The sequence below is a fragment of the Elaeis guineensis genome, chromosome 8 (assembly GCF_000442705.2).
Source record: "Elaeis guineensis isolate ETL-2024a chromosome 8, EG11, whole genome shotgun sequence".
In the NCBI taxonomy this organism is placed as follows: domain Eukaryota; kingdom Viridiplantae; phylum Streptophyta; class Magnoliopsida; order Arecales; family Arecaceae; genus Elaeis; species Elaeis guineensis.
This window is the reverse complement of record NC_026000.2, coordinates 9,201,858-9,219,947: the sequence shown is the minus strand read 5'-3', so window position 1 is coordinate 9,219,947 and position 18,090 is coordinate 9,201,858. Positions and strand designations below refer to the sequence as shown.

The 18,090-nt window shown below is 37.7% G+C and overlaps 2 protein-coding genes across 3 annotated transcripts; one reads left to right on the top strand and one right to left on the bottom strand.

Moving 5' to 3' along the window:
• Positions 1-2,338: 2,338 nt before the first annotated feature.
• LOC105050376 (probable small nuclear ribonucleoprotein F) lies at positions 2,339-5,258 on the top strand. Of its 2 annotated transcripts, none has more exons than XM_010930360.4 (5): positions 2,339-2,428; positions 4,175-4,262; positions 4,378-4,415; positions 4,521-4,585; positions 5,024-5,258. In XM_010930360.4, the coding sequence occupies exons 1-5, from the start codon at positions 2,423-2,425 to the stop codon at positions 5,085-5,087; spliced, it is 261 nt and encodes an 86-aa protein (XP_010928662.1). In that variant the 5' UTR covers positions 2,339-2,422; the 3' UTR covers positions 5,088-5,258. The 2 variants fall into 2 exon arrangements, with proteins under 2 accessions (XP_010928662.1, XP_029122007.1); XM_029266174.2 differs by having other exon boundaries at positions 2,377-2,524.
• A 2,916-nt stretch (positions 5,259-8,174) lies between these two features.
• On the bottom strand, positions 8,175-16,584 carry LOC105050377 (NADPH--cytochrome P450 reductase 3). Its single transcript, XM_010930361.4, has 18 exons — positions 16,061-16,584; positions 15,901-15,960; positions 15,728-15,804; positions 15,589-15,646; positions 15,404-15,487; positions 15,283-15,319; positions 14,037-14,106; positions 13,653-13,847; positions 13,463-13,555; positions 11,743-11,971; positions 11,572-11,655; positions 11,332-11,483; positions 11,160-11,256; positions 10,034-10,183; positions 9,863-9,940; positions 9,663-9,785; positions 9,434-9,547; positions 8,175-8,487 (listed from the first exon to the last, which is right to left on the bottom strand). The coding sequence occupies exons 1-18, from the start codon at positions 16,397-16,399 to the stop codon at positions 8,407-8,409; spliced, it is 2,121 nt and encodes a 706-aa protein (XP_010928663.1). The 5' UTR covers positions 16,400-16,584; the 3' UTR covers positions 8,175-8,406.
• Positions 16,585-18,090: the final 1,506 nt, after the last annotated feature.

The following is an 18,090-nucleotide window of genomic DNA, read 5'->3' as shown; positions in this document are numbered from 1 at the left end:
CAAGCGCGCGTTCTCGAAATTTCGAATCCGCGGGCGAATGCGGCCCACGCGAGGGTTTGATGAGGCATCCTTAGAAGCCATTTTTCCCGACATTTGTTCTGAATTTTTTTTTTTTACTAAGACAGAAAATTCATAAATAATGAATATAAATATAATTCAAAGAGCCAAAAAAAAAAAAATCCTGAAATAACATTGGCAAAAAAAAATACATCAAGACGTTTATTCTAACTTCAAGGACTTATTTTATCCATGAAAAAAAATTTCTTCCTTGAAATTAATTTTTTAAAAGTAATTTTTTGAAAATATTATTTTAATATATCTGATTGGTCATAAAAAATAATTTATTTTTGGTTGAATATTCACTTTCCTAAAAAATAATATTTGTATCTTTAATAAATACAAAATCATATCTTTTTATCCTGAAATTTTGTATAAATAATAATATCATATTATATTAATATAAATATAATAATATTAGATTATAATAATTTATTATATTAATATTTTAATATAATATATTTATTAATATAAATATTGTTGCTGTGAGGTTTTGAAAAAAAAAGAGAACGAGATCGATCAAGAATCAAGTTGGAATTCCGTAAAGGATCAAGTTGACAATGAAATTATGTAAAGAGTCGAGTTGACAATGAAATTTCGTAAAAAGTCAAGTTGAAAAAATCTGCTGGCAACCCTGCAAAAAAAAATTCTAAAATCAATGCATGACCCTTCAGTTTAGGATCTTCGAATGTTTAAATTGGTCAAAATTGGAGAATAAATAGTAGAAATTGAAGAAATTGAGAGCAAAAAAAAGTAAATTGGAGTGGGGAGAACTCTAATTCCATTCAATGGGGGAATTGGAGTGAGTTCAATAGCGTCTTAGCTCTATAAATTATGACTTATCTTAGAGGGTTCCTTTACCTCTTTATATTTAAGAATTTGTTAGGCCGTTGGTAACAATCTGATTCGGAGTATCTTATTTATTAGGTCGTTAGTTTACACAGGACCAATATCCATGATAGCCTGTCAATAGGTGGCTCGGTTAACCATAATATCAGATCGATAGGCATCTCAGGTCAATTTAGATCGGATACAACTAACCTGGCTCTGAACTTGGTTTGGTCAATATGATACTTTATCATCAAATCGAAAATATACTAATCTTTCCTGATGTTGCCACGTGATCAAAAATTGATTAGCTATACCAACATATATAAATATTATAATATATATTAAAATAAATATTATATTATATTATATTAATATTAAGATAATATTAATATAATATTATATTAATTTTATAAGAAAAGGAAAATGGAGACCTTAATTCCGTTTGCCATTTTAACCATTCATTAATATTTTATAGAATTTCAACCGTAAATCTTAAAAAATATTTTTTGAAAGTAAAAAGGCCATCAATTTCAATCTATGAGAAGCTTCAAAATCCATGTTTCCAATATATTTCTTCTTATAAAATATAAAAATATTTTCACATAAAATTTTTTTTTTATTCTCTCTTCTTAAAATTTAAAAATTTTGAATACCATGGTCTGATCTGACGTATGAGCTAATCATCGTAGCTGGTGCACGCGTTGTGTTCTACACCGCCTGCAGTGCACAAGGAATTTCTCTTTCGAGGTCAAACTAGTCCGGACTCCGGGGCCTTCTCCATCCCATCTGTCTACCCCTTCCAGATTCGAAGAGGAATCAAGCGATGTGTTGTCTCGCACGGTGGAAAGCAAAAATGCCTGGTAAAGTTAATTTAGCTTGACTCGATGAACAAATCCAATACCCATGACAACTTACGTAAGAAGTTGGGCCGGCCTTCGGAGGATGTATGCCGTACGATGGATCACTTGTTTGTTACCAGCCCATTAACATCTATGGTCTGTCATCCCGTAATTTCATGGCCGGCCTCCGGAGGATGTATGCCGTACGATGGATCACTTGGTTGTTACCAGCCCATTAACATCTATGGTCTGTCATGCCCTAATTTCATGTGTCTTGGGCTAGATAATCATTGGAATAAGGGATTCCTTGTAATCTTTTATTATTTTTTTGAAGTTCTTCTCGATAAGTGCTGGCGGTTAACTTAACTTAGCAGCTGTTTAGACTCTGATAAATGAACAATCCCCAGAACTGAATAACAGATCTGTAGCTTTGGATGAACGCAAGCACCAAGAGACCAGGAGTTGATGATGATGTATATTTGGGCAAAAGAATAAAGGCCTGGCCTGCAGCCAATGACAGGGCTTAATCCTATCAGGCCTCTGACCCCGCCCAGCCCGGTGGACTTGCCCAGCCCGGTGGTCAAAGACTAATAAAAGAGCCCCCTTTCTCTCTCCCACTCCCACTCCCCCTCCCCCTCCCCCTCCCCCAACTCGGCCTGCCAAGATCTTGTCGCGAGTGCCTTCTTCCCCCTCCGATGGCGGTCAGCTCTCTCTCTCTCTCTTTCTCTCTCGCACAAGTACACACATGAGACGAGATCTTTCGGCATCCAAAGAGAAGGAAATAGCTACAAATTTGTGTAAATAAAACCCTAAACCCTACGATCATCTCATCTCCAAACCCTATATATTGGGCTGTCAATCCTTTGGTAAAGATTCGTTTTCTTGAACGGAGAGATAGCGAGGACTTTTCTGTTATTCCAATAGTTTTCTGTTTCAACAAAAAGAACTCTTTATGGTCGAATTGGTCAGGTCCTGTTTACTATGCGCTATTTATTTTTTTGCATCTATTTTTGAAGTTGTTTGATATATAAAAAAATGGAAGATTTCGTCTATGTTTTGATCATTTCATTTGGATCTCTTGGAGATGCATTTCTTCGTCTCCTATGAGTTATATCCTTAAATTTGTTTTTATAGAATTTGTTTATAGCAAAATTAGATTTTGTTATAAACTTTTTAGCTTCAGAAGAAGCTCGTATTTTATTTTCTTTTAATTATTTTTCTGCCCTGATGCCTCTTCTTAGTAGTAAGATGTGCTCTGAAACCAGTTTCCTTGATGGCAAATTATTTATGCTTAGCTTCCTTGCTTTGATGGGCAATCCTTGAGTTCTCTAGGGATGATACATTTCACTGATAATTCTCATCCTAGTATCTCTTATTTTTTTCTCTAATCATACAACTTATCTGCATTTGCTTTTTTGAATATTTTTCTCGCTTTCTCATATATTTCTTATACAAGTTATCTTCATTTGCTTTTTTGAATATTTTTCTCACTTTCTCATATATTTCTTTTGGTCTACCGTCTGTTTCTCAATTATACACCACTGTGTTGTAGATCTTATTTCCATTTTAAGTGCCTCATTAGCATTACTCAAACTTCTTTGCTGTGTGATGTTTGCATTTCCACTGTCAGACTATTTTGTCTCCATTTTCTCATTCATCATGTCGTGAAGATGTTTCTAATAAGGCCATAAGAGTCTATCCGACTTAACAAAATCACTTTGTGCCCCAGAATTAAACCAAATATGCCTCCCCAACTGTTTATGTATGTGCCTTATGAACCATTCTTCTTTAGATATTCCTAAAGGGAGATACAAATTTTATCTAGGAAAGTTCATTTGATATTCTTCTTTGCAACTTCCACCCATGTTTCGTTGTTCTTGTACACATCGACACAAAATTCTTACCTTTGCAACACAATATGTTTGTACCCTCTATATCACTTAAATTATGATTCTCTGTCTTTGCATTCTGGAAATCCTTAGTCATAGATGCTAGAATTGTGAGATTAATTAAGGTTTTCTTTCTATCCATTCAGTTAATACAGAATCATGTCTGATCAGTAATTCACTCTTCTGTCATTTTAATTCATTGTAAATGAGGATACTGTTACCTAAACATTTGGAACTTATACGTGTGCTTCATTAGATTTTTTATTTTCTATAGACAGATTAATGAATAATCCCTAAACTCATTCATTTGCTCTTTTTCTTGACTGACCAGTCACATTGCTGGCATCTATGCTTTTATCCTTACTTTTGAGCTTCTATATGAAATGGCCATGCATCTCTCTCATTTAGGTCATGATATTGAGAGAATAACAGAGCAGACAAATGTAGTAGGGCAATTACTTCACATCCGATGTCACTGTCTCCAACTGTTGCTTCAGGCTTTCTTAGTGTTACTATGCGGAGAATGTTCTCAGTATCCTGACCTCTTCTATATTGCAGACTGTACCTGTTAACCCAAAACCTTTCTTGAACAATTTGACTGGGAAGCCAGTGATTGTGAAACTTAAGTGGGGAATGGAATATAAAGGTATTTTTTATGTTCTTTATTAATGCCTATCAGTATCGGATGCCATTTTTATTTTAATCCGGCTCAATATATTCATTGATGTTTATTGTTTCTTTTTCTCACAATTTTGCTTCAGGTTTTCTTGTTTCAGTAGATTCCTATATGAATTTGCAGGTATTAATCTGAACTTCGTAAAATCATAACACATGGTCACAATGCTGACTGATGGAGCTATTTTGTATGGTTTTATCTTTTCTAACGGTAAACACTTTTCTTCAGCTTGCAAATACTGAAGAATACATTGATGGCCAGTTCACAGGGAACCTTGGGGAGATACTGATACGGTAACTAACTGTTGTGAACTTCTTATTTGAAGATGCATGCCTTTTGATCTTACAGTTTAATCTGTATGGCTAGGCCCATTAGCATGGTTGAGCTTTATGGGTTGAAGAATGGCCATCCTTTATGATGAATCCATCAAATATGAAGCTTTTTAATGGCTATCTCAAACTGTTCTTTAGATAACTACCTTTCATATGCTGAAACAAATGCTTTTATGAGCGAGAAATTAAAAGCAAAATCAACAAGATGCACAATTGCACATGATATGAATTATAAGCATCAGGTTGAAATTGTAGTATCTTGATTCTTGAGCAAGCTCCATTTTGAAAATATATGATAGATTTGGTTACATTATTAGCTAAATGATTGGTATTCATTTGTAATTGTTTATCTTTGATGATATTTCTAATATCAATTTGTCCACCATGTTGCATCCGCAGATGTAACAATGTTCTTTACCTCCGAGGTGTGCCAGAGGATGAAGAAATTGAAGATGCTGAATGAGATCAAACAGAACTGCCGTCGGCCATGTTCTTTATGTAGTAGTTAGATCTAGTCTCACAACGTTGTGCCTAGATGTAGGAATGCAGGCTCTGCTGCTAATGTGTCGGTAGTTTTCTTTTCAGGACACTGTATTACCTATCACAATTAGACTAACATGGTTGTTTGACCTTATTATACTGCATTACTGTGTATCAATGCAACCCCGTCCCCAAGTCAATCCGTCCTGATACGGCAGCCAAGCAAGTGGAGTCTTGAGAATCCATTGGAAAGGAAACGCTTGTCGCAGAGCAGCATTATTCCACTCTCCTTGTGCTGTAAAAAGACCATTCAGTGTATGCTGCGAGTCCAACGTCTCCACGTTGCACATCAAAGGCAACCTTCAGATGGGGCCCTCAAAAGGCCAAGAATTACAGCGCGAGGAGGTCATATGATAGAGACAACCCAGCCAAGAATTCAGATGGGGCCTGCAAAAGGCAACATTCAGATGACGTGTCCATAGAATTACGATTGCTGACAACCCAATGCAGTTGTTGGAGCATGGCGGATTGCCCCTTCGGCAATAGCCAATGGATCGCAGGATAGGAGAGGAACCACGAGGAGGTCTATAGTGAGTCAAGCTGCCTGCGAGTCCATACTTAACCACCGGTGCGGAGGGCTTGCTGCCAACAATGGAGATCTGGTAGGCCAAGTCCTGACCAAGTCTTTGGCCTGGTGATCGATATCTTTCCAAGCAATTAAGTGCGGCTGGCGTGGCTCAGCCTCATGAGTCGTGACCCACCTCAAGAATGGTGTCGCTCAAGCCACCTGAGGAATGAAGAGGGAGAAGATGCATTGATAACAGATGAATTGCGTTGGCTTTGCATGGCTGAGAAAAATTAAGACTCCCTGCCGTGCATAGATACTTCCATTGCCAATACTCTTGTCTTGTCATAATCCAATCCCTCAGATTGAGTATCAGATGCATGAAGTTGACGTCATATGGTAGAGACTTCTGGATCCCTATACTGTATGAACCAATGTAGCTGTGCATCATGTCAATCACCTCATCTCTATACCGTGTGCTAGGATAAATTTTTTCTGCCACAGCCTTTCTTTGGAAGAGCCATCAGCAACCATAACAAATAGAAAAGAGGGGAACCATGAGACTGTCTCGTGTTTATTTGGAAAACAAGCTATTACTTTGCGTTTGCGGCGGCTGCGGGCTACCAGATGAGGAATTGCTCGATAAGAGATCACGCATCTGGTGTAGCGGTATCATAGCACCCTCCCACGGTGCTGACCCGCGGTTCCATTCCCCGGATGCGCAGTTCTCTGTTTCTGGGGCGGTTCGGTTGTAGAAGAAAGTTTTCAAGTCGACGCTTCTCCTAGTTCCTGCCGTCACCTTCTTTACAATGATTATGTCTTTTCAAAACATAAGATTTTCGTATAGCTGATTTCATTCACTATTTGCCTTGCCATCAACCCCACACCTAGGGACGGGCATCATATAAGGTAATCCCGTGATCACTGTCTGCAAGCAGATTGGGGTCACCACTAGCGGGAAGACAAATCCGATTTCAGTGGTACCAACTTCCATGGTATTTGATAAACTAAATTATTCAGTTTGATCACCAAGTTTAACTTTCCATTGCTTCATGATGAACAAGCAGAGCAATTTCTCGAGACTAGGCTTTAAGCGCCTGTCTAACAAACCTCTTCATTCAACTGACAATGTCTTCTATTTACCTCATAAATAAGACTTAATTATCTTAAAAATCTCAAATTTTTTTGAAATTTTCATTTTTATCCTAAATTTAGATTCATTGCAATCAAGTTATCAAATTTTTAAAATATTTCAATTTATCCCATAACTACTATTTTCATCTAAAGATCGTGATGAAAATGATCATGTGCCATCACATAACAGATAGTCGAAGATGATGTAGAATGGAACTAGCCGATATAGAATCTTAAACTCCTCCTTTTTCCTCCTATTCTAGTTAGGGTTCAAATTATTTTTTTCTCCTTTTTCCTCCTCTTCTAACTAGAATGTAAACTCTTTCTTATCCATTTTCTTCCTCTTTTAGCTAGGTTTTCTATTTCATATTTTCTTCCACCACCATCTTATCTAAGATCCTCACCAATTGTACCTCCTCTTCTAGATATTTAGGAAGAAAACAAGCAGGTAGGCTTAACATAATTAAAAAAGTTTCATAACTTTAATGAATTATTGTATACAAGAGATTTACTTTCATAACATACACTTCATAAAAATGATTTGCTTCTCCAAAATTATAAGAGGCAACGAGGATAGATTTGGTGATAGTAGTGCTTATGGTGAAGATTTTGGAGTTGATGATGATAGAGATGAAGGTGCTGATGAGATAGTAATAAAGAGAAAAAGATGAAGTAGGAAACAAAAATCCTAATCATGGGAAGAAAAAAGAAAAGAGAAAAAAAAAATTTACAAAAATTTCACCTCAACTCTTTTACATCATATCATTTTCTATTACAAATCATGTGATAGCACTTCACAGTTTCCATCGCAACTAAGAAAATTACAACATTCTAAAAATTAGATGATGTGATTGCAACAAATCAAAATCGAGAATAAAAATAAAAATTTTTAAAAAATTCAAAATTTTTAAAATAATTAAACCTATAAATAAAAAGTGAATAATGACCCACATTCATTCATCCCGTAGAATTCTTTGCATAGCTTAGTATAATTCAAGCACTGATACAAACTAACGGGCTTAATTGAGTCATGGAGATTCCGATGTCCAGGCTGGATCCACCAATTTGATCATCGTAACTGAAAATTTCTTTCTTTTCTACAAGAGGGAACACGTCGAGCAGTGACAAATGGGAAACGGCAAGGCTTCATTTTTAGAGCAGTAGCATTGGCCATAGCACCTGCTAAAAAGGCGGAACACAACCACAAGAGGATATCTAGAGAGGCAGCACCACTGTTTGCAAGGCACACAAGATGGGCAATCCACTTATACATACTACAGCTTCCTGTATAAAATGTCTTCGGTGTTCGATTACCAGCAGAACCCCTCTCCTTCATGATATACTACTTATTTTTCCAACAAAACAGCCCAATAATAAAAATATACAAATATTATATATAATATAAATCCTTATTAGAATATTGTAAAAGAATCACATAATCGAGACAACATAAGTCTGTGGTGGCTGAGAAATAGGGGCACGCTTATACTGCCCCCAGCCCCAAAGCCTACTTCCCGGAGGTGTTGGATGCCTAGAATTAAGTTTCCACGAGGGCGTGCCGCTGCATCTAAAGATCCGATGGGCAACCACTTCAAGGAAAAACTCACCACACGTCCCTCAGATATCTACCCTCCATTTGCAGACTCTTCACCATGCTCTCAGTCTTGGAGCTATCCAAAGATCCCTGTAACAGAAATTCAACAGACAGGCTTAGAAAAAAAATGGCTAAATTTCTTTTGTTAAAAAAAGCATCAATTATATGCTTCCAGCCATGAACTGATTTAATTTCAAAATAAAAATAAGATGAAACAGAAGGCTGGCCCATCAGTTTACAAAAAGGGTCCCACAAATGACTCTCTCCCCCCCTCCCCAGCATGTGTTGCGCTACAAAGAGAAACCCAAGAAAATGTGGAAAAAATGTCATGTTAGAAATGTTTTCAAAGTAAACTACAAGGATCCAGTGAAAAGGAAGATTACAAAAGGGGACTCATGAGTAGCATATGTGATGGAGAATTGACATATAATGTGGGCATGCACCAAAGATCTAAGAAATCCCTGGTGAGGAGAATCGCTCAAATCTATGTCAAATAAATCAGAAAGAAGAGAGGAAGGTGACATTAAATGGTTGACAAAATGGTTGTAGTCCTCAAGTGGACTATCACACGACATGATGAGAAACAAAACCCAAGGACTCAGAATTCTAACGGACCAAGAAAGTATGGGTATGCACCAAAGACATAAGAAACCAACAATAAGGAGAAGTGCTTAAATCCATGTTGAAGAATACTCAGAAAAGAGAAAGGCCTAGGTTTGTAAATGATGGATGTTATATGAAAAGATCCAGAACTTCCGGTAACAGCAGAGATAGCCTTAGACAAGAATTACTGGCAAATACTGATTTATAAAAATGACTCCAGATAGTTGGAACAAGTGTTGAACACAACAGTTGTAGTTCTCAAGTGCACCTAAAATGCAGCAAGATCACTAATAATACTCTCAAGGATACAGAGAATTCTAATTTTAAGCCACCACACCATCAGTACAGATGATAAAAAAAGGCACTGCATGAAATTAAAGCCTGCTAAAACTGCAGACTTCTGTGACACCATGACTTAGTGTTTAGTATATACCTGCTCTTGAACAATGGTATGTAGTGTTCGATGGACATCTCTAGCCATTCCCTTTGCATCACCACATACATAAATGTAACCACCTTGAGAGATGACACTCCATATGTCAGAGGCCTGTTACATCATAAAGTAATTTTTTAAAAGATTGAGGTTTTACTTAAATGGAAGTATGAAAGATTTAGAATGAAGACTTTTTAAGATAATTTTTTAAAACAAGGGATTATTCAACCTTCTCAGCCATTTTATGCTGCACATATTCCTTAGTCGGGCCCTCACGAGAGAAGGCAACAATGAGCTCAGAAAGAGCCCCTGTTTCAACAAAATTTTTCAGCTCATCCTCGTAAATGAAGTCCTGTAAAACAGTCAAACTCACTTAGTAAGTGGCATAGACTAGTAGTTATAGCTATTTTATTATTTAGGACATGCTACCAATTTACGATTCCTGCATCCGAAGAAGAGAATAGAACGACCAAGTTGTGTGCCGGCCTCCTTCAGTGCCAACCTTTCCTGAGAACATCAAGTTCAAGTAATTGGTTTCAGCAAGAGCACTAGCTTGAACAAGAATTAATTTTGCATAAAATGCATAATCTTGCAACAAACCTGCAAGAAGCCCCTGAAGGGTGCCAGCCCTGTGCCAGGGCCAATCATTATAATGGGCACAGAGGAATCTGCAGGCAGTTTAAAATTTGACTGTCTCACAAAAGTAGGAGCCCAGCTACATTCTTGGCTTTCTTGCAATGGAACAGAATGCTGTAAAGCAGGAGATACACAATGGCATATGATCAAGAGATATCCCATAAAAATGGATCCACTGATAAAAGGATGGTAACCAGCCAAGTCATTCCAACATGATTGTCACACAGATAAGTGAAAAAAAATGGCTGGAGTAGAGCATTCAGATTGCAAACTCCCACCCTTCTTTAATTTTTATCCATATTTGATGTCACAACCTCATTTATTTTGTTTGTTCAGATTATTATAACCTCGAAGTTTTTGATCCCACACTCAGTAAATTCAAAAGAAGTATCGTATCAAACACCGTAACAGGCCTAAGTTTATGTTAGCATCCGCCTTCTTCTATTTCTGAATAATAAAAGAGAACCAGTAGGATTTAATTTCACTATATAGCATCTGTACACATATTATAATCTAATATAGATAGAAAGACTGTGCAAGTATCTACAAGCGTGAAAATAATCATGCAGCCATCAGTGTTGCAACAGATTGTTTAGCAGATGATATACCTATGCATAGTCTGGCTGATATTTAATGCATTATCTTAGAATTAGCGGAAAACACACATGTTAACTAATGAGGCAAATAATTCTAACTTATAAGGCAAATAATTCTTCACTTTCTTTCACCCCAGTAATTGGAAGATCATATGTTAAGAATTTTCTTAAAGAGAATATATATAGTAGTCATATAATTCTATAAAAACAAAATGCCTGCATGAAGTTCCATGAGAACATCAAGGATCTCATGAAAATGTAGCATAAATGGCAATTTAACAGTGAATAAAATGCATATCACTAAGCAAAGGTGCAATTAGAATTGACTTTGAATTCTTAACAAATGTTAAAGCTGAATGACTTCATGTATCTTAACTGCACATATTGGTTATAGCTCCATGATAAAAAGCAACATAAAGAAACAAGAATGCTATGAGAAAGCTAATATAACCAAGTTGATCAGAGAAAAGAGTACTGGAAGAAAAAAAATATACCTTCATCCAGGTTGAACAGACTCCCTTGTGAATCCTTCCTGTTGGTGTTGGTCCATACACCAATGCACATGTCACATGAATTCTAGTTGGTGCCATCCTGGAAAGGACAAGAACTACATTCAGAAAAACATCAATTAAAATGGAGCAAATCATGTCTGAAACCAATGATTACCTTGGTGAAGATGATATCGAGTAATATCTAGGTTGCAAACGAGGGGCTATAGCTGCAAAGAAAACTCCCAATGGAGGCTTGGCAGAAGGGAACTCGGCCATAATTTCCAGGAGGCTCCTCTGACTTGCTACTATCCACTGAGAATATTCATCCTGCACCACCAAAAAAAGAAAAGAACAAAGAAAACTATAATGTATACAGCAAGAGAAGGTAGGACATGTTTCCACAAATTATAGTTACCTTTCCAGTAGGTGAAGCCAGAAACTTTAACCGCTCGGCTTCACTAGGATCAGATGCATGTGCAGCTAATGCAACTAAAGCACTCTGTATATGACCACCAAAAATTAATTCTTGAGGTCAGTTAAGAGAGAACAGTTTGTGAAAAGAGACAACGTGAGATGGCATTCTGACCTTCTTGGGTGAATTCAGGAGGTCCGCATATCGGGCAAGTGCAGTTCTTAATGTGCATGGAGATGGGAAAGGAGGTGGTAGTGAGCTACCACTTAGTGGCGTGCCATCCTCTTTGTCAGCATGAATAGTAAAAAATGTATCTGATGAATAACCCAACAGCCTTACTGCCTCGTCTACAGTCTCAGTACAATTTTCTGCATATACACCAACATGGTCTCCAGTTTCATACCTGGATGAAGAGAAACAATGAAAGTGAACAATTTAACATTAAAAAAAAAAAAGAAACTACAGTATATAATAAGAATAATAGATGAATGAGTACACGATCGATATGATTGGCAACAGGGCTAACCTTCGCAAGCACACAACCATCTAAGATCATGTTATAAACTGGTATTAACAAAAAACTTTGGTTAAGCAGACCTAGCCAAGCTCACCAACTTAAACAATAGGAAATTTGATCTGCCACATATGATAATACCTATTGTAATATATTTTCTTGGATGAGCATCATCCTTGCAGATTATTTTGATGCAAGAAGTGCACGAGAAAAATGCATAAAAATCCATAAAAAGCATGATCTTTTCAACCAAAATAAGAAACAATGATGAAATAGATTATGATATTTGTCAAAAGTTATAAGCCTGAAATTTCTTAATGCAGGAAAAGGAAACTCGACATGTTCGCACATCAATTTTATATCCATGAGTCATGTCTTAAAAAAACTACGACTAACAATATGTAAAAGAGTTCAAAAGAAACTAGAAGGTGATTATTTCTATAAGCAAAATGAAAGTGTGGAATCTAAGCTCAATGGGATCAAGGATTTTCCACCATTTGGAAAAGATAATAAATCCTTCAGACATGCCAGTATACAAAGGGTGCAAAAAGGTAACATGGGATCCAACATTCGAAAAGGGTTCAATCTGAATGCTCACAAATATATTATCCTTTTCATACACATTTATTTGTTGTTCCCTCTACACAATGTTATGAAGAAAGATAGGCATGATAGGAGCAAACCGGACCATGTTTTAGAAGAGGATGGGTACAGCTGTAGTGAACTTTTTAGAAAAGGAGGGGACCTCAACTGTTGTTAATAATGGTAATAATGGTTTCAGGATCAGAACCAATGAAGCATGGAAGGAAAAAGAGAATCCATTCTCTCATGAGCGCACAAAACCCTTCCAAATCAGTTTATGTTGAAGAGTGTTGTGAGATATCAATTAGATGTTATTAAACAAAATTTGTCGAGGATTACTTCATGCAACTGGGTAGATTCCCACAAGAACATCAGACTCAATCATTCATTTACACTGTTATGACTTGTGAGATCAAAGAGGTTCATTTATTCTTGTTTTTCTTTAATTGTTTTGCTCATTCTTACAAAATAAAGTAGCTACACATTAATTGTTGCTGAACATCGAATAGTTGCCACATATGATAAAAACACATTAACAGAATCTGGAAGTGGTACGAAATTCTTTTTTAGACTAAAGTACAAGAGAAAACAGAAAAAACTTGTATTCTTAGAAAATCATAATTAAAAGAACTGTCATATGGAAAATAGAATAACAATTATATGATGTGCAAAAATTGGGTTGAGTTTCAGAAATTCTACCAAACAGCAAAGAACAAAATTGAATTCTTGATATACAAGACTATGTTACCAAAAAGCTATTTAAATGAGGAGCAGTTAACTAAATACAAAATAACTTACATAAGACCAGTGCCAGCAATCTCAAACTCCAAATGAATACAGGACCGATCAGAAGCTGGCGTATGAAGTTCCCGCCGCACAGCCACATTAGCTCTTGAAGGTCCAAAAATGTTGTGTTAGTTTGATAATTTCAAGTCAGCTAGCCCTGGTGCTGCTAGATGGACCCTGACAGTAAATATATTCTTACTACCTGCACGGATGTTGAATGTCATGAACAGCATGGCCATTTGCAAGACTCCAACTTTTATCCAGATGTGCAGCTTCTTCAGGCTTGATCAAGACAACCCGATATTCAGGTATAGCAGCTGTGTAAGGAGTAGATGCACCTGAAACATCATCTACATCATGAAGCAATTGATCTAGCTCAGGCCACAGAAGTTCTTTCCTGGAATTATAAGACATTGTGGACACATGAATAGACATTCCAGAGTTTGAAACAGAGATAAAAGGGAAATAAGAAGTCAAGCCAACATTGTGGTGCATGATGGGATGGCCTATTAAAAGATTGGCCAACCCAAAGCCCTTCAATTTCTTGGTATGTGATAATCTTGTAGCACCTAGACATACTCCATACCATGCAGTAAAGTCATCCTCAATGCATTGATCATCATCTCCAAGACCCAATGGGACCAGGCGCTTCCCACCTGCAGGCAAAAAATGTCACATACAGACCTCTCACAAATCTGTCCTATTCTTCAGAGAAACCTAGTGAAAATAAAATCATTTATGATGATAAGAAATGGCTTGATAGAATTGCTACAAAGAAAAGGACATCTAAAAAGTCTTTATCAGTATATGGAAGAAGATTTGCTTTGCGCTACTGTACTCCATGCACATTCCAGTTTCCTCTTTTCATAACCCCACCCCCCAACCCAAACAACAAAAGAAAAAAAATGAAAAGTAGAAGATATAGCATGGTACATAATATTTGCTCTTTCTTTGCACTACTATCCCCTGTAAGTGCCTTCTGGTACCCTCTTTTATTACCAAAAACCAAAAGTAACCAATAAAGCACAAAGCACAAAATTTGTCTTTTCTCTGCACTAGCATCCCATGTAAGTGCCTCCCAGATTCCTTTTTTCACCACAAAAATGAAAAGTACCAACAGAGAACAATACATAGCATTTCTCAGTAATTCATTTCTATTATATACAGACACATCCAGCTCATTTGGTTAAATGGGTCCAACAATGTTCCACACAACATGTGTAACAGACTACCAGTCTATAATCAAACCTTGGAGAACATATCCAGTTTTCATTGAGAAGAAGAAAATCAGCATAGAACCAATCATACACAAATATAGTATTGAGCATAATAGTAGATAATATGCAGACAAAAAATGAATACAAAAAGTCAAGTAAATGGTTTGTAAGCTCTACTAGCAGAAATTTAGGCAAAACTTTGAAGCAGGCTCGATCAACTTTACCACATAAACGAATGTACAGAGACCTTAAACTGTTACAATGGTAAAAATAGATAGTAGGGAAGAAAGAAAAGAAATGCGTATATGTTGCAATGCTTAAACAATTCTAAGAACAGCCCTTTCCTTTTAAATCATGGGCCTTTAAGACCGTATGTTGTATAGGATACAAGTCAAATAGCAACATGTCCCATTTGTGGATTAATGTCGATTTGGCAATTTAACATATGTTAGAAGAGGATTACATATACATGCATTAGCTGCTCTAGTAAATTATCAAAGTTCAAATATCATGATTTCTTGTCTTGAAGTCAAAACAGAAAATAATATTGCCAGACTGATTAAAAGAACCAATGAGACAAAGAAGAAATGGGAGTGAAGTGTTTTAGGTGCATACCCTGATCAGCGAGGATCTGATCAACCACCTTAGCAACCTATATTTTCCACAGCACATTGCATTAACAGATAATCAGCACAAGAATTTGCTCATAAGAAATTGTAGATATTCATGGTCCAACCTTATTGAAATGCTCATACTGCCTGTTCCCCAAACCAAACACAGCATACTGAAGATTCTCTAGCCAATTCCCCCTTTCTTCCCCCTATAAAGTAAACAACAATCAACCACCATGTCAGAAATTTGCAAGCAAACTATCACCATAAAAAGGGAAATTCTGCTAGAATTATTGAGATATCCACTAACCTCAGTAAACCATTTATAAAACCTGGCGGCATTATCAGTTGGTTCCCCATCTCCATACCTATAATTGCCAAACCAAAATTAAGCAAACCTAAATATAAAAAGAAGAAATATCTTATCCGGATTAAAGTTTCCAGCTTACGTAGCCAAGAAGAACAGAGCTAACATCTCCTTCTTCATTTTCTCCTCATACTCCTCATCATCTGCTGCATAATCGTCCTATCAATAGAGATATATCAAGAACAAGCCATTAAAGACTAATCAAGCACCTAAGAATTCTTAGATTAGCTAGCAAATTGCCAAAAAAGCTGTTACCAAATCGACGACTTTGAAAGTAGCTTTATCGTATCGCACTTTAGCCTCCTCCGCAAGGGCCTGATAAGGTAAAAAGATGCAACAAAAATTCGAACGTTTTTCAGAAAGAGTTCGGGTATAGGGAAAAGCCGGTGAGGGAGATCAACCAACAAGCCCTAACCTTGGCAAACCCTTCCGCGGTGCCGGTCTGCGTGCCGAAGAAGATGGTGACCTTCTTCTTCCCGTCGTCCACTTCAGACTCCAGGTCCGTCTTTACCATCAGCGGCTTCGGCGGCTCCACCGGCCGGCTCACCTTCTTCCCGGCCGACCGCCGCCACACAAGAACGATGGCGCAACCCACGAGAACCGCGATCGAGGTCGTCAGAATCATCAGCAGCTGTCGGTTCTCGGTGATCATCGCCGTCACCGTCTCCGGCGACACGCCGTCGCCGCCAAACTTCCCAGTTAGGATCGCCGATAACGGATCCAGTGCCGAGGGCTTCATCGATCCCGAATCCATTGCCCCGCCGACCTTCGATCGCTCGCAGGATCGCTCCGTAAGAATTGTACCCCAGCCCTCGAGAGCCTCGCCCACTCTCTCTGGCGCGAGCTTTCTTTCTTTCTCTCTTGGAGAGAAGAAAGAGGGCGTTGGGAGAGGCGGTGAGGTTGGTGGACCGGGGGAGACCCTGAAAGTGGTTGGGAGCACGGGAGGGAGCGGGTTTTATCCGCGGCTCCGCTTACCAACCCCCGCTGGTCAAACCACCTACCCCCCAACGGACGCGGTTAAAAGCACCGCCTAAGGTGAGTTTACCGCAATGCCCCACCCTCGCCGGGCCAACCACCACTCCAAGAGACGGTAATGGTGGTGGCTAGTGGGTCGGCCGATCGCCGTCCCCACCATCTCCCCTCGTTCTGTCGCCATCGCCTGCCCGCATGTATGCCGACACCGTCGGTGTGATACTCTCCTAGGAGAACGCCAGTCCAAAGTGGACTCCATGTAACGGGAAGAATTGCTCACAAGGACTCGCTCAAACACCCAAGTCCGCACCCCTAGCAGGCACGAGGCCGCGGCTTAGGCAGAGAAAGGGCAGTTGACCTGCTAGTGCCGATCCGTTACCGATGAACATTGGAACATAATCGTGCACGTGGCGGGTTTTGGAGCAACCCAAGTTCATCGGCAGGTGAAAGATGCTGCGGATTATGGATGACTAGTCACTTTGTGGACGCTAGTCTTCAACCGCTCTTCGGAGCGTGTTTATTTACTCAAAAGAGACAAAAGAGGAAACGTCACGCAATGGGCGGGATGAATAGAGAGGCGGGCGGGACCGTGGAATGGAGGTTGCATGGTGATGGACGCCAGCAGGTCTCTTTGGGAGGTAGGCTGAGGCTGGAGGGAGAATAAGTGCTGCAATGCTCTGAGCCACTTCCCCCACCACACCCCCCACCCCCACCTTTTTCTTTTTCTTTTTTTTTTTTGGTGGAGGGTTTGATAGGGGGGGGAAAAAAAAAAGGATGGGTATTATTACAATGCTGGGTAACTACACTAAAAGTGTGCTTCAAGAGGTGGAATCAAAAATAAAAATAAAAATAAAAATATATTATTTATATTTTAATTATTTAATTAGAAAAAATTTTATTTTAATTTAAATTTAAAAAAAAATAAGAATGAATCGATCCCTTAAAATTTAATCTCGATTGCTCTTCTATTCTAATTTCAATTATGATTTCTGTCATAAACTAAAACACTTTGTAGGATATGGTCATTTTGAATTTTCATTCTAATCCATTCCTACTTCGATAATGAACAAAACACCTCAAGATTCTCTTTAAATATCAAAAATTTTCAAAATAAAAAAAATAAAATAAAATATTATTTTTAAAAATAATAGAACTATCCTTTGTCTATTATTGTGTATTTCATATAATAATATTAATATTTTAAATATAATACCAATATTAAAAATAGTATTTATATATTATATATTATACTATGGTACTCTTTTGTTATTTTTCTATAAAAATATGGGAAAGATCTTGACCATCCGGTTAGGAAGTAAGTTAGCAATTGGTTGCCTCTTTTTTTTTTTTTCTTTTTTTTTTTTCGTAAAATGTATTGATTTGGTTGAATCAAGCGAGATCTTCTGAGATAAGTCAGATATTCCTCCAACGTCATTTCTCCTTATGGCCACACCCTCCTCCCTTCTCCTCCAT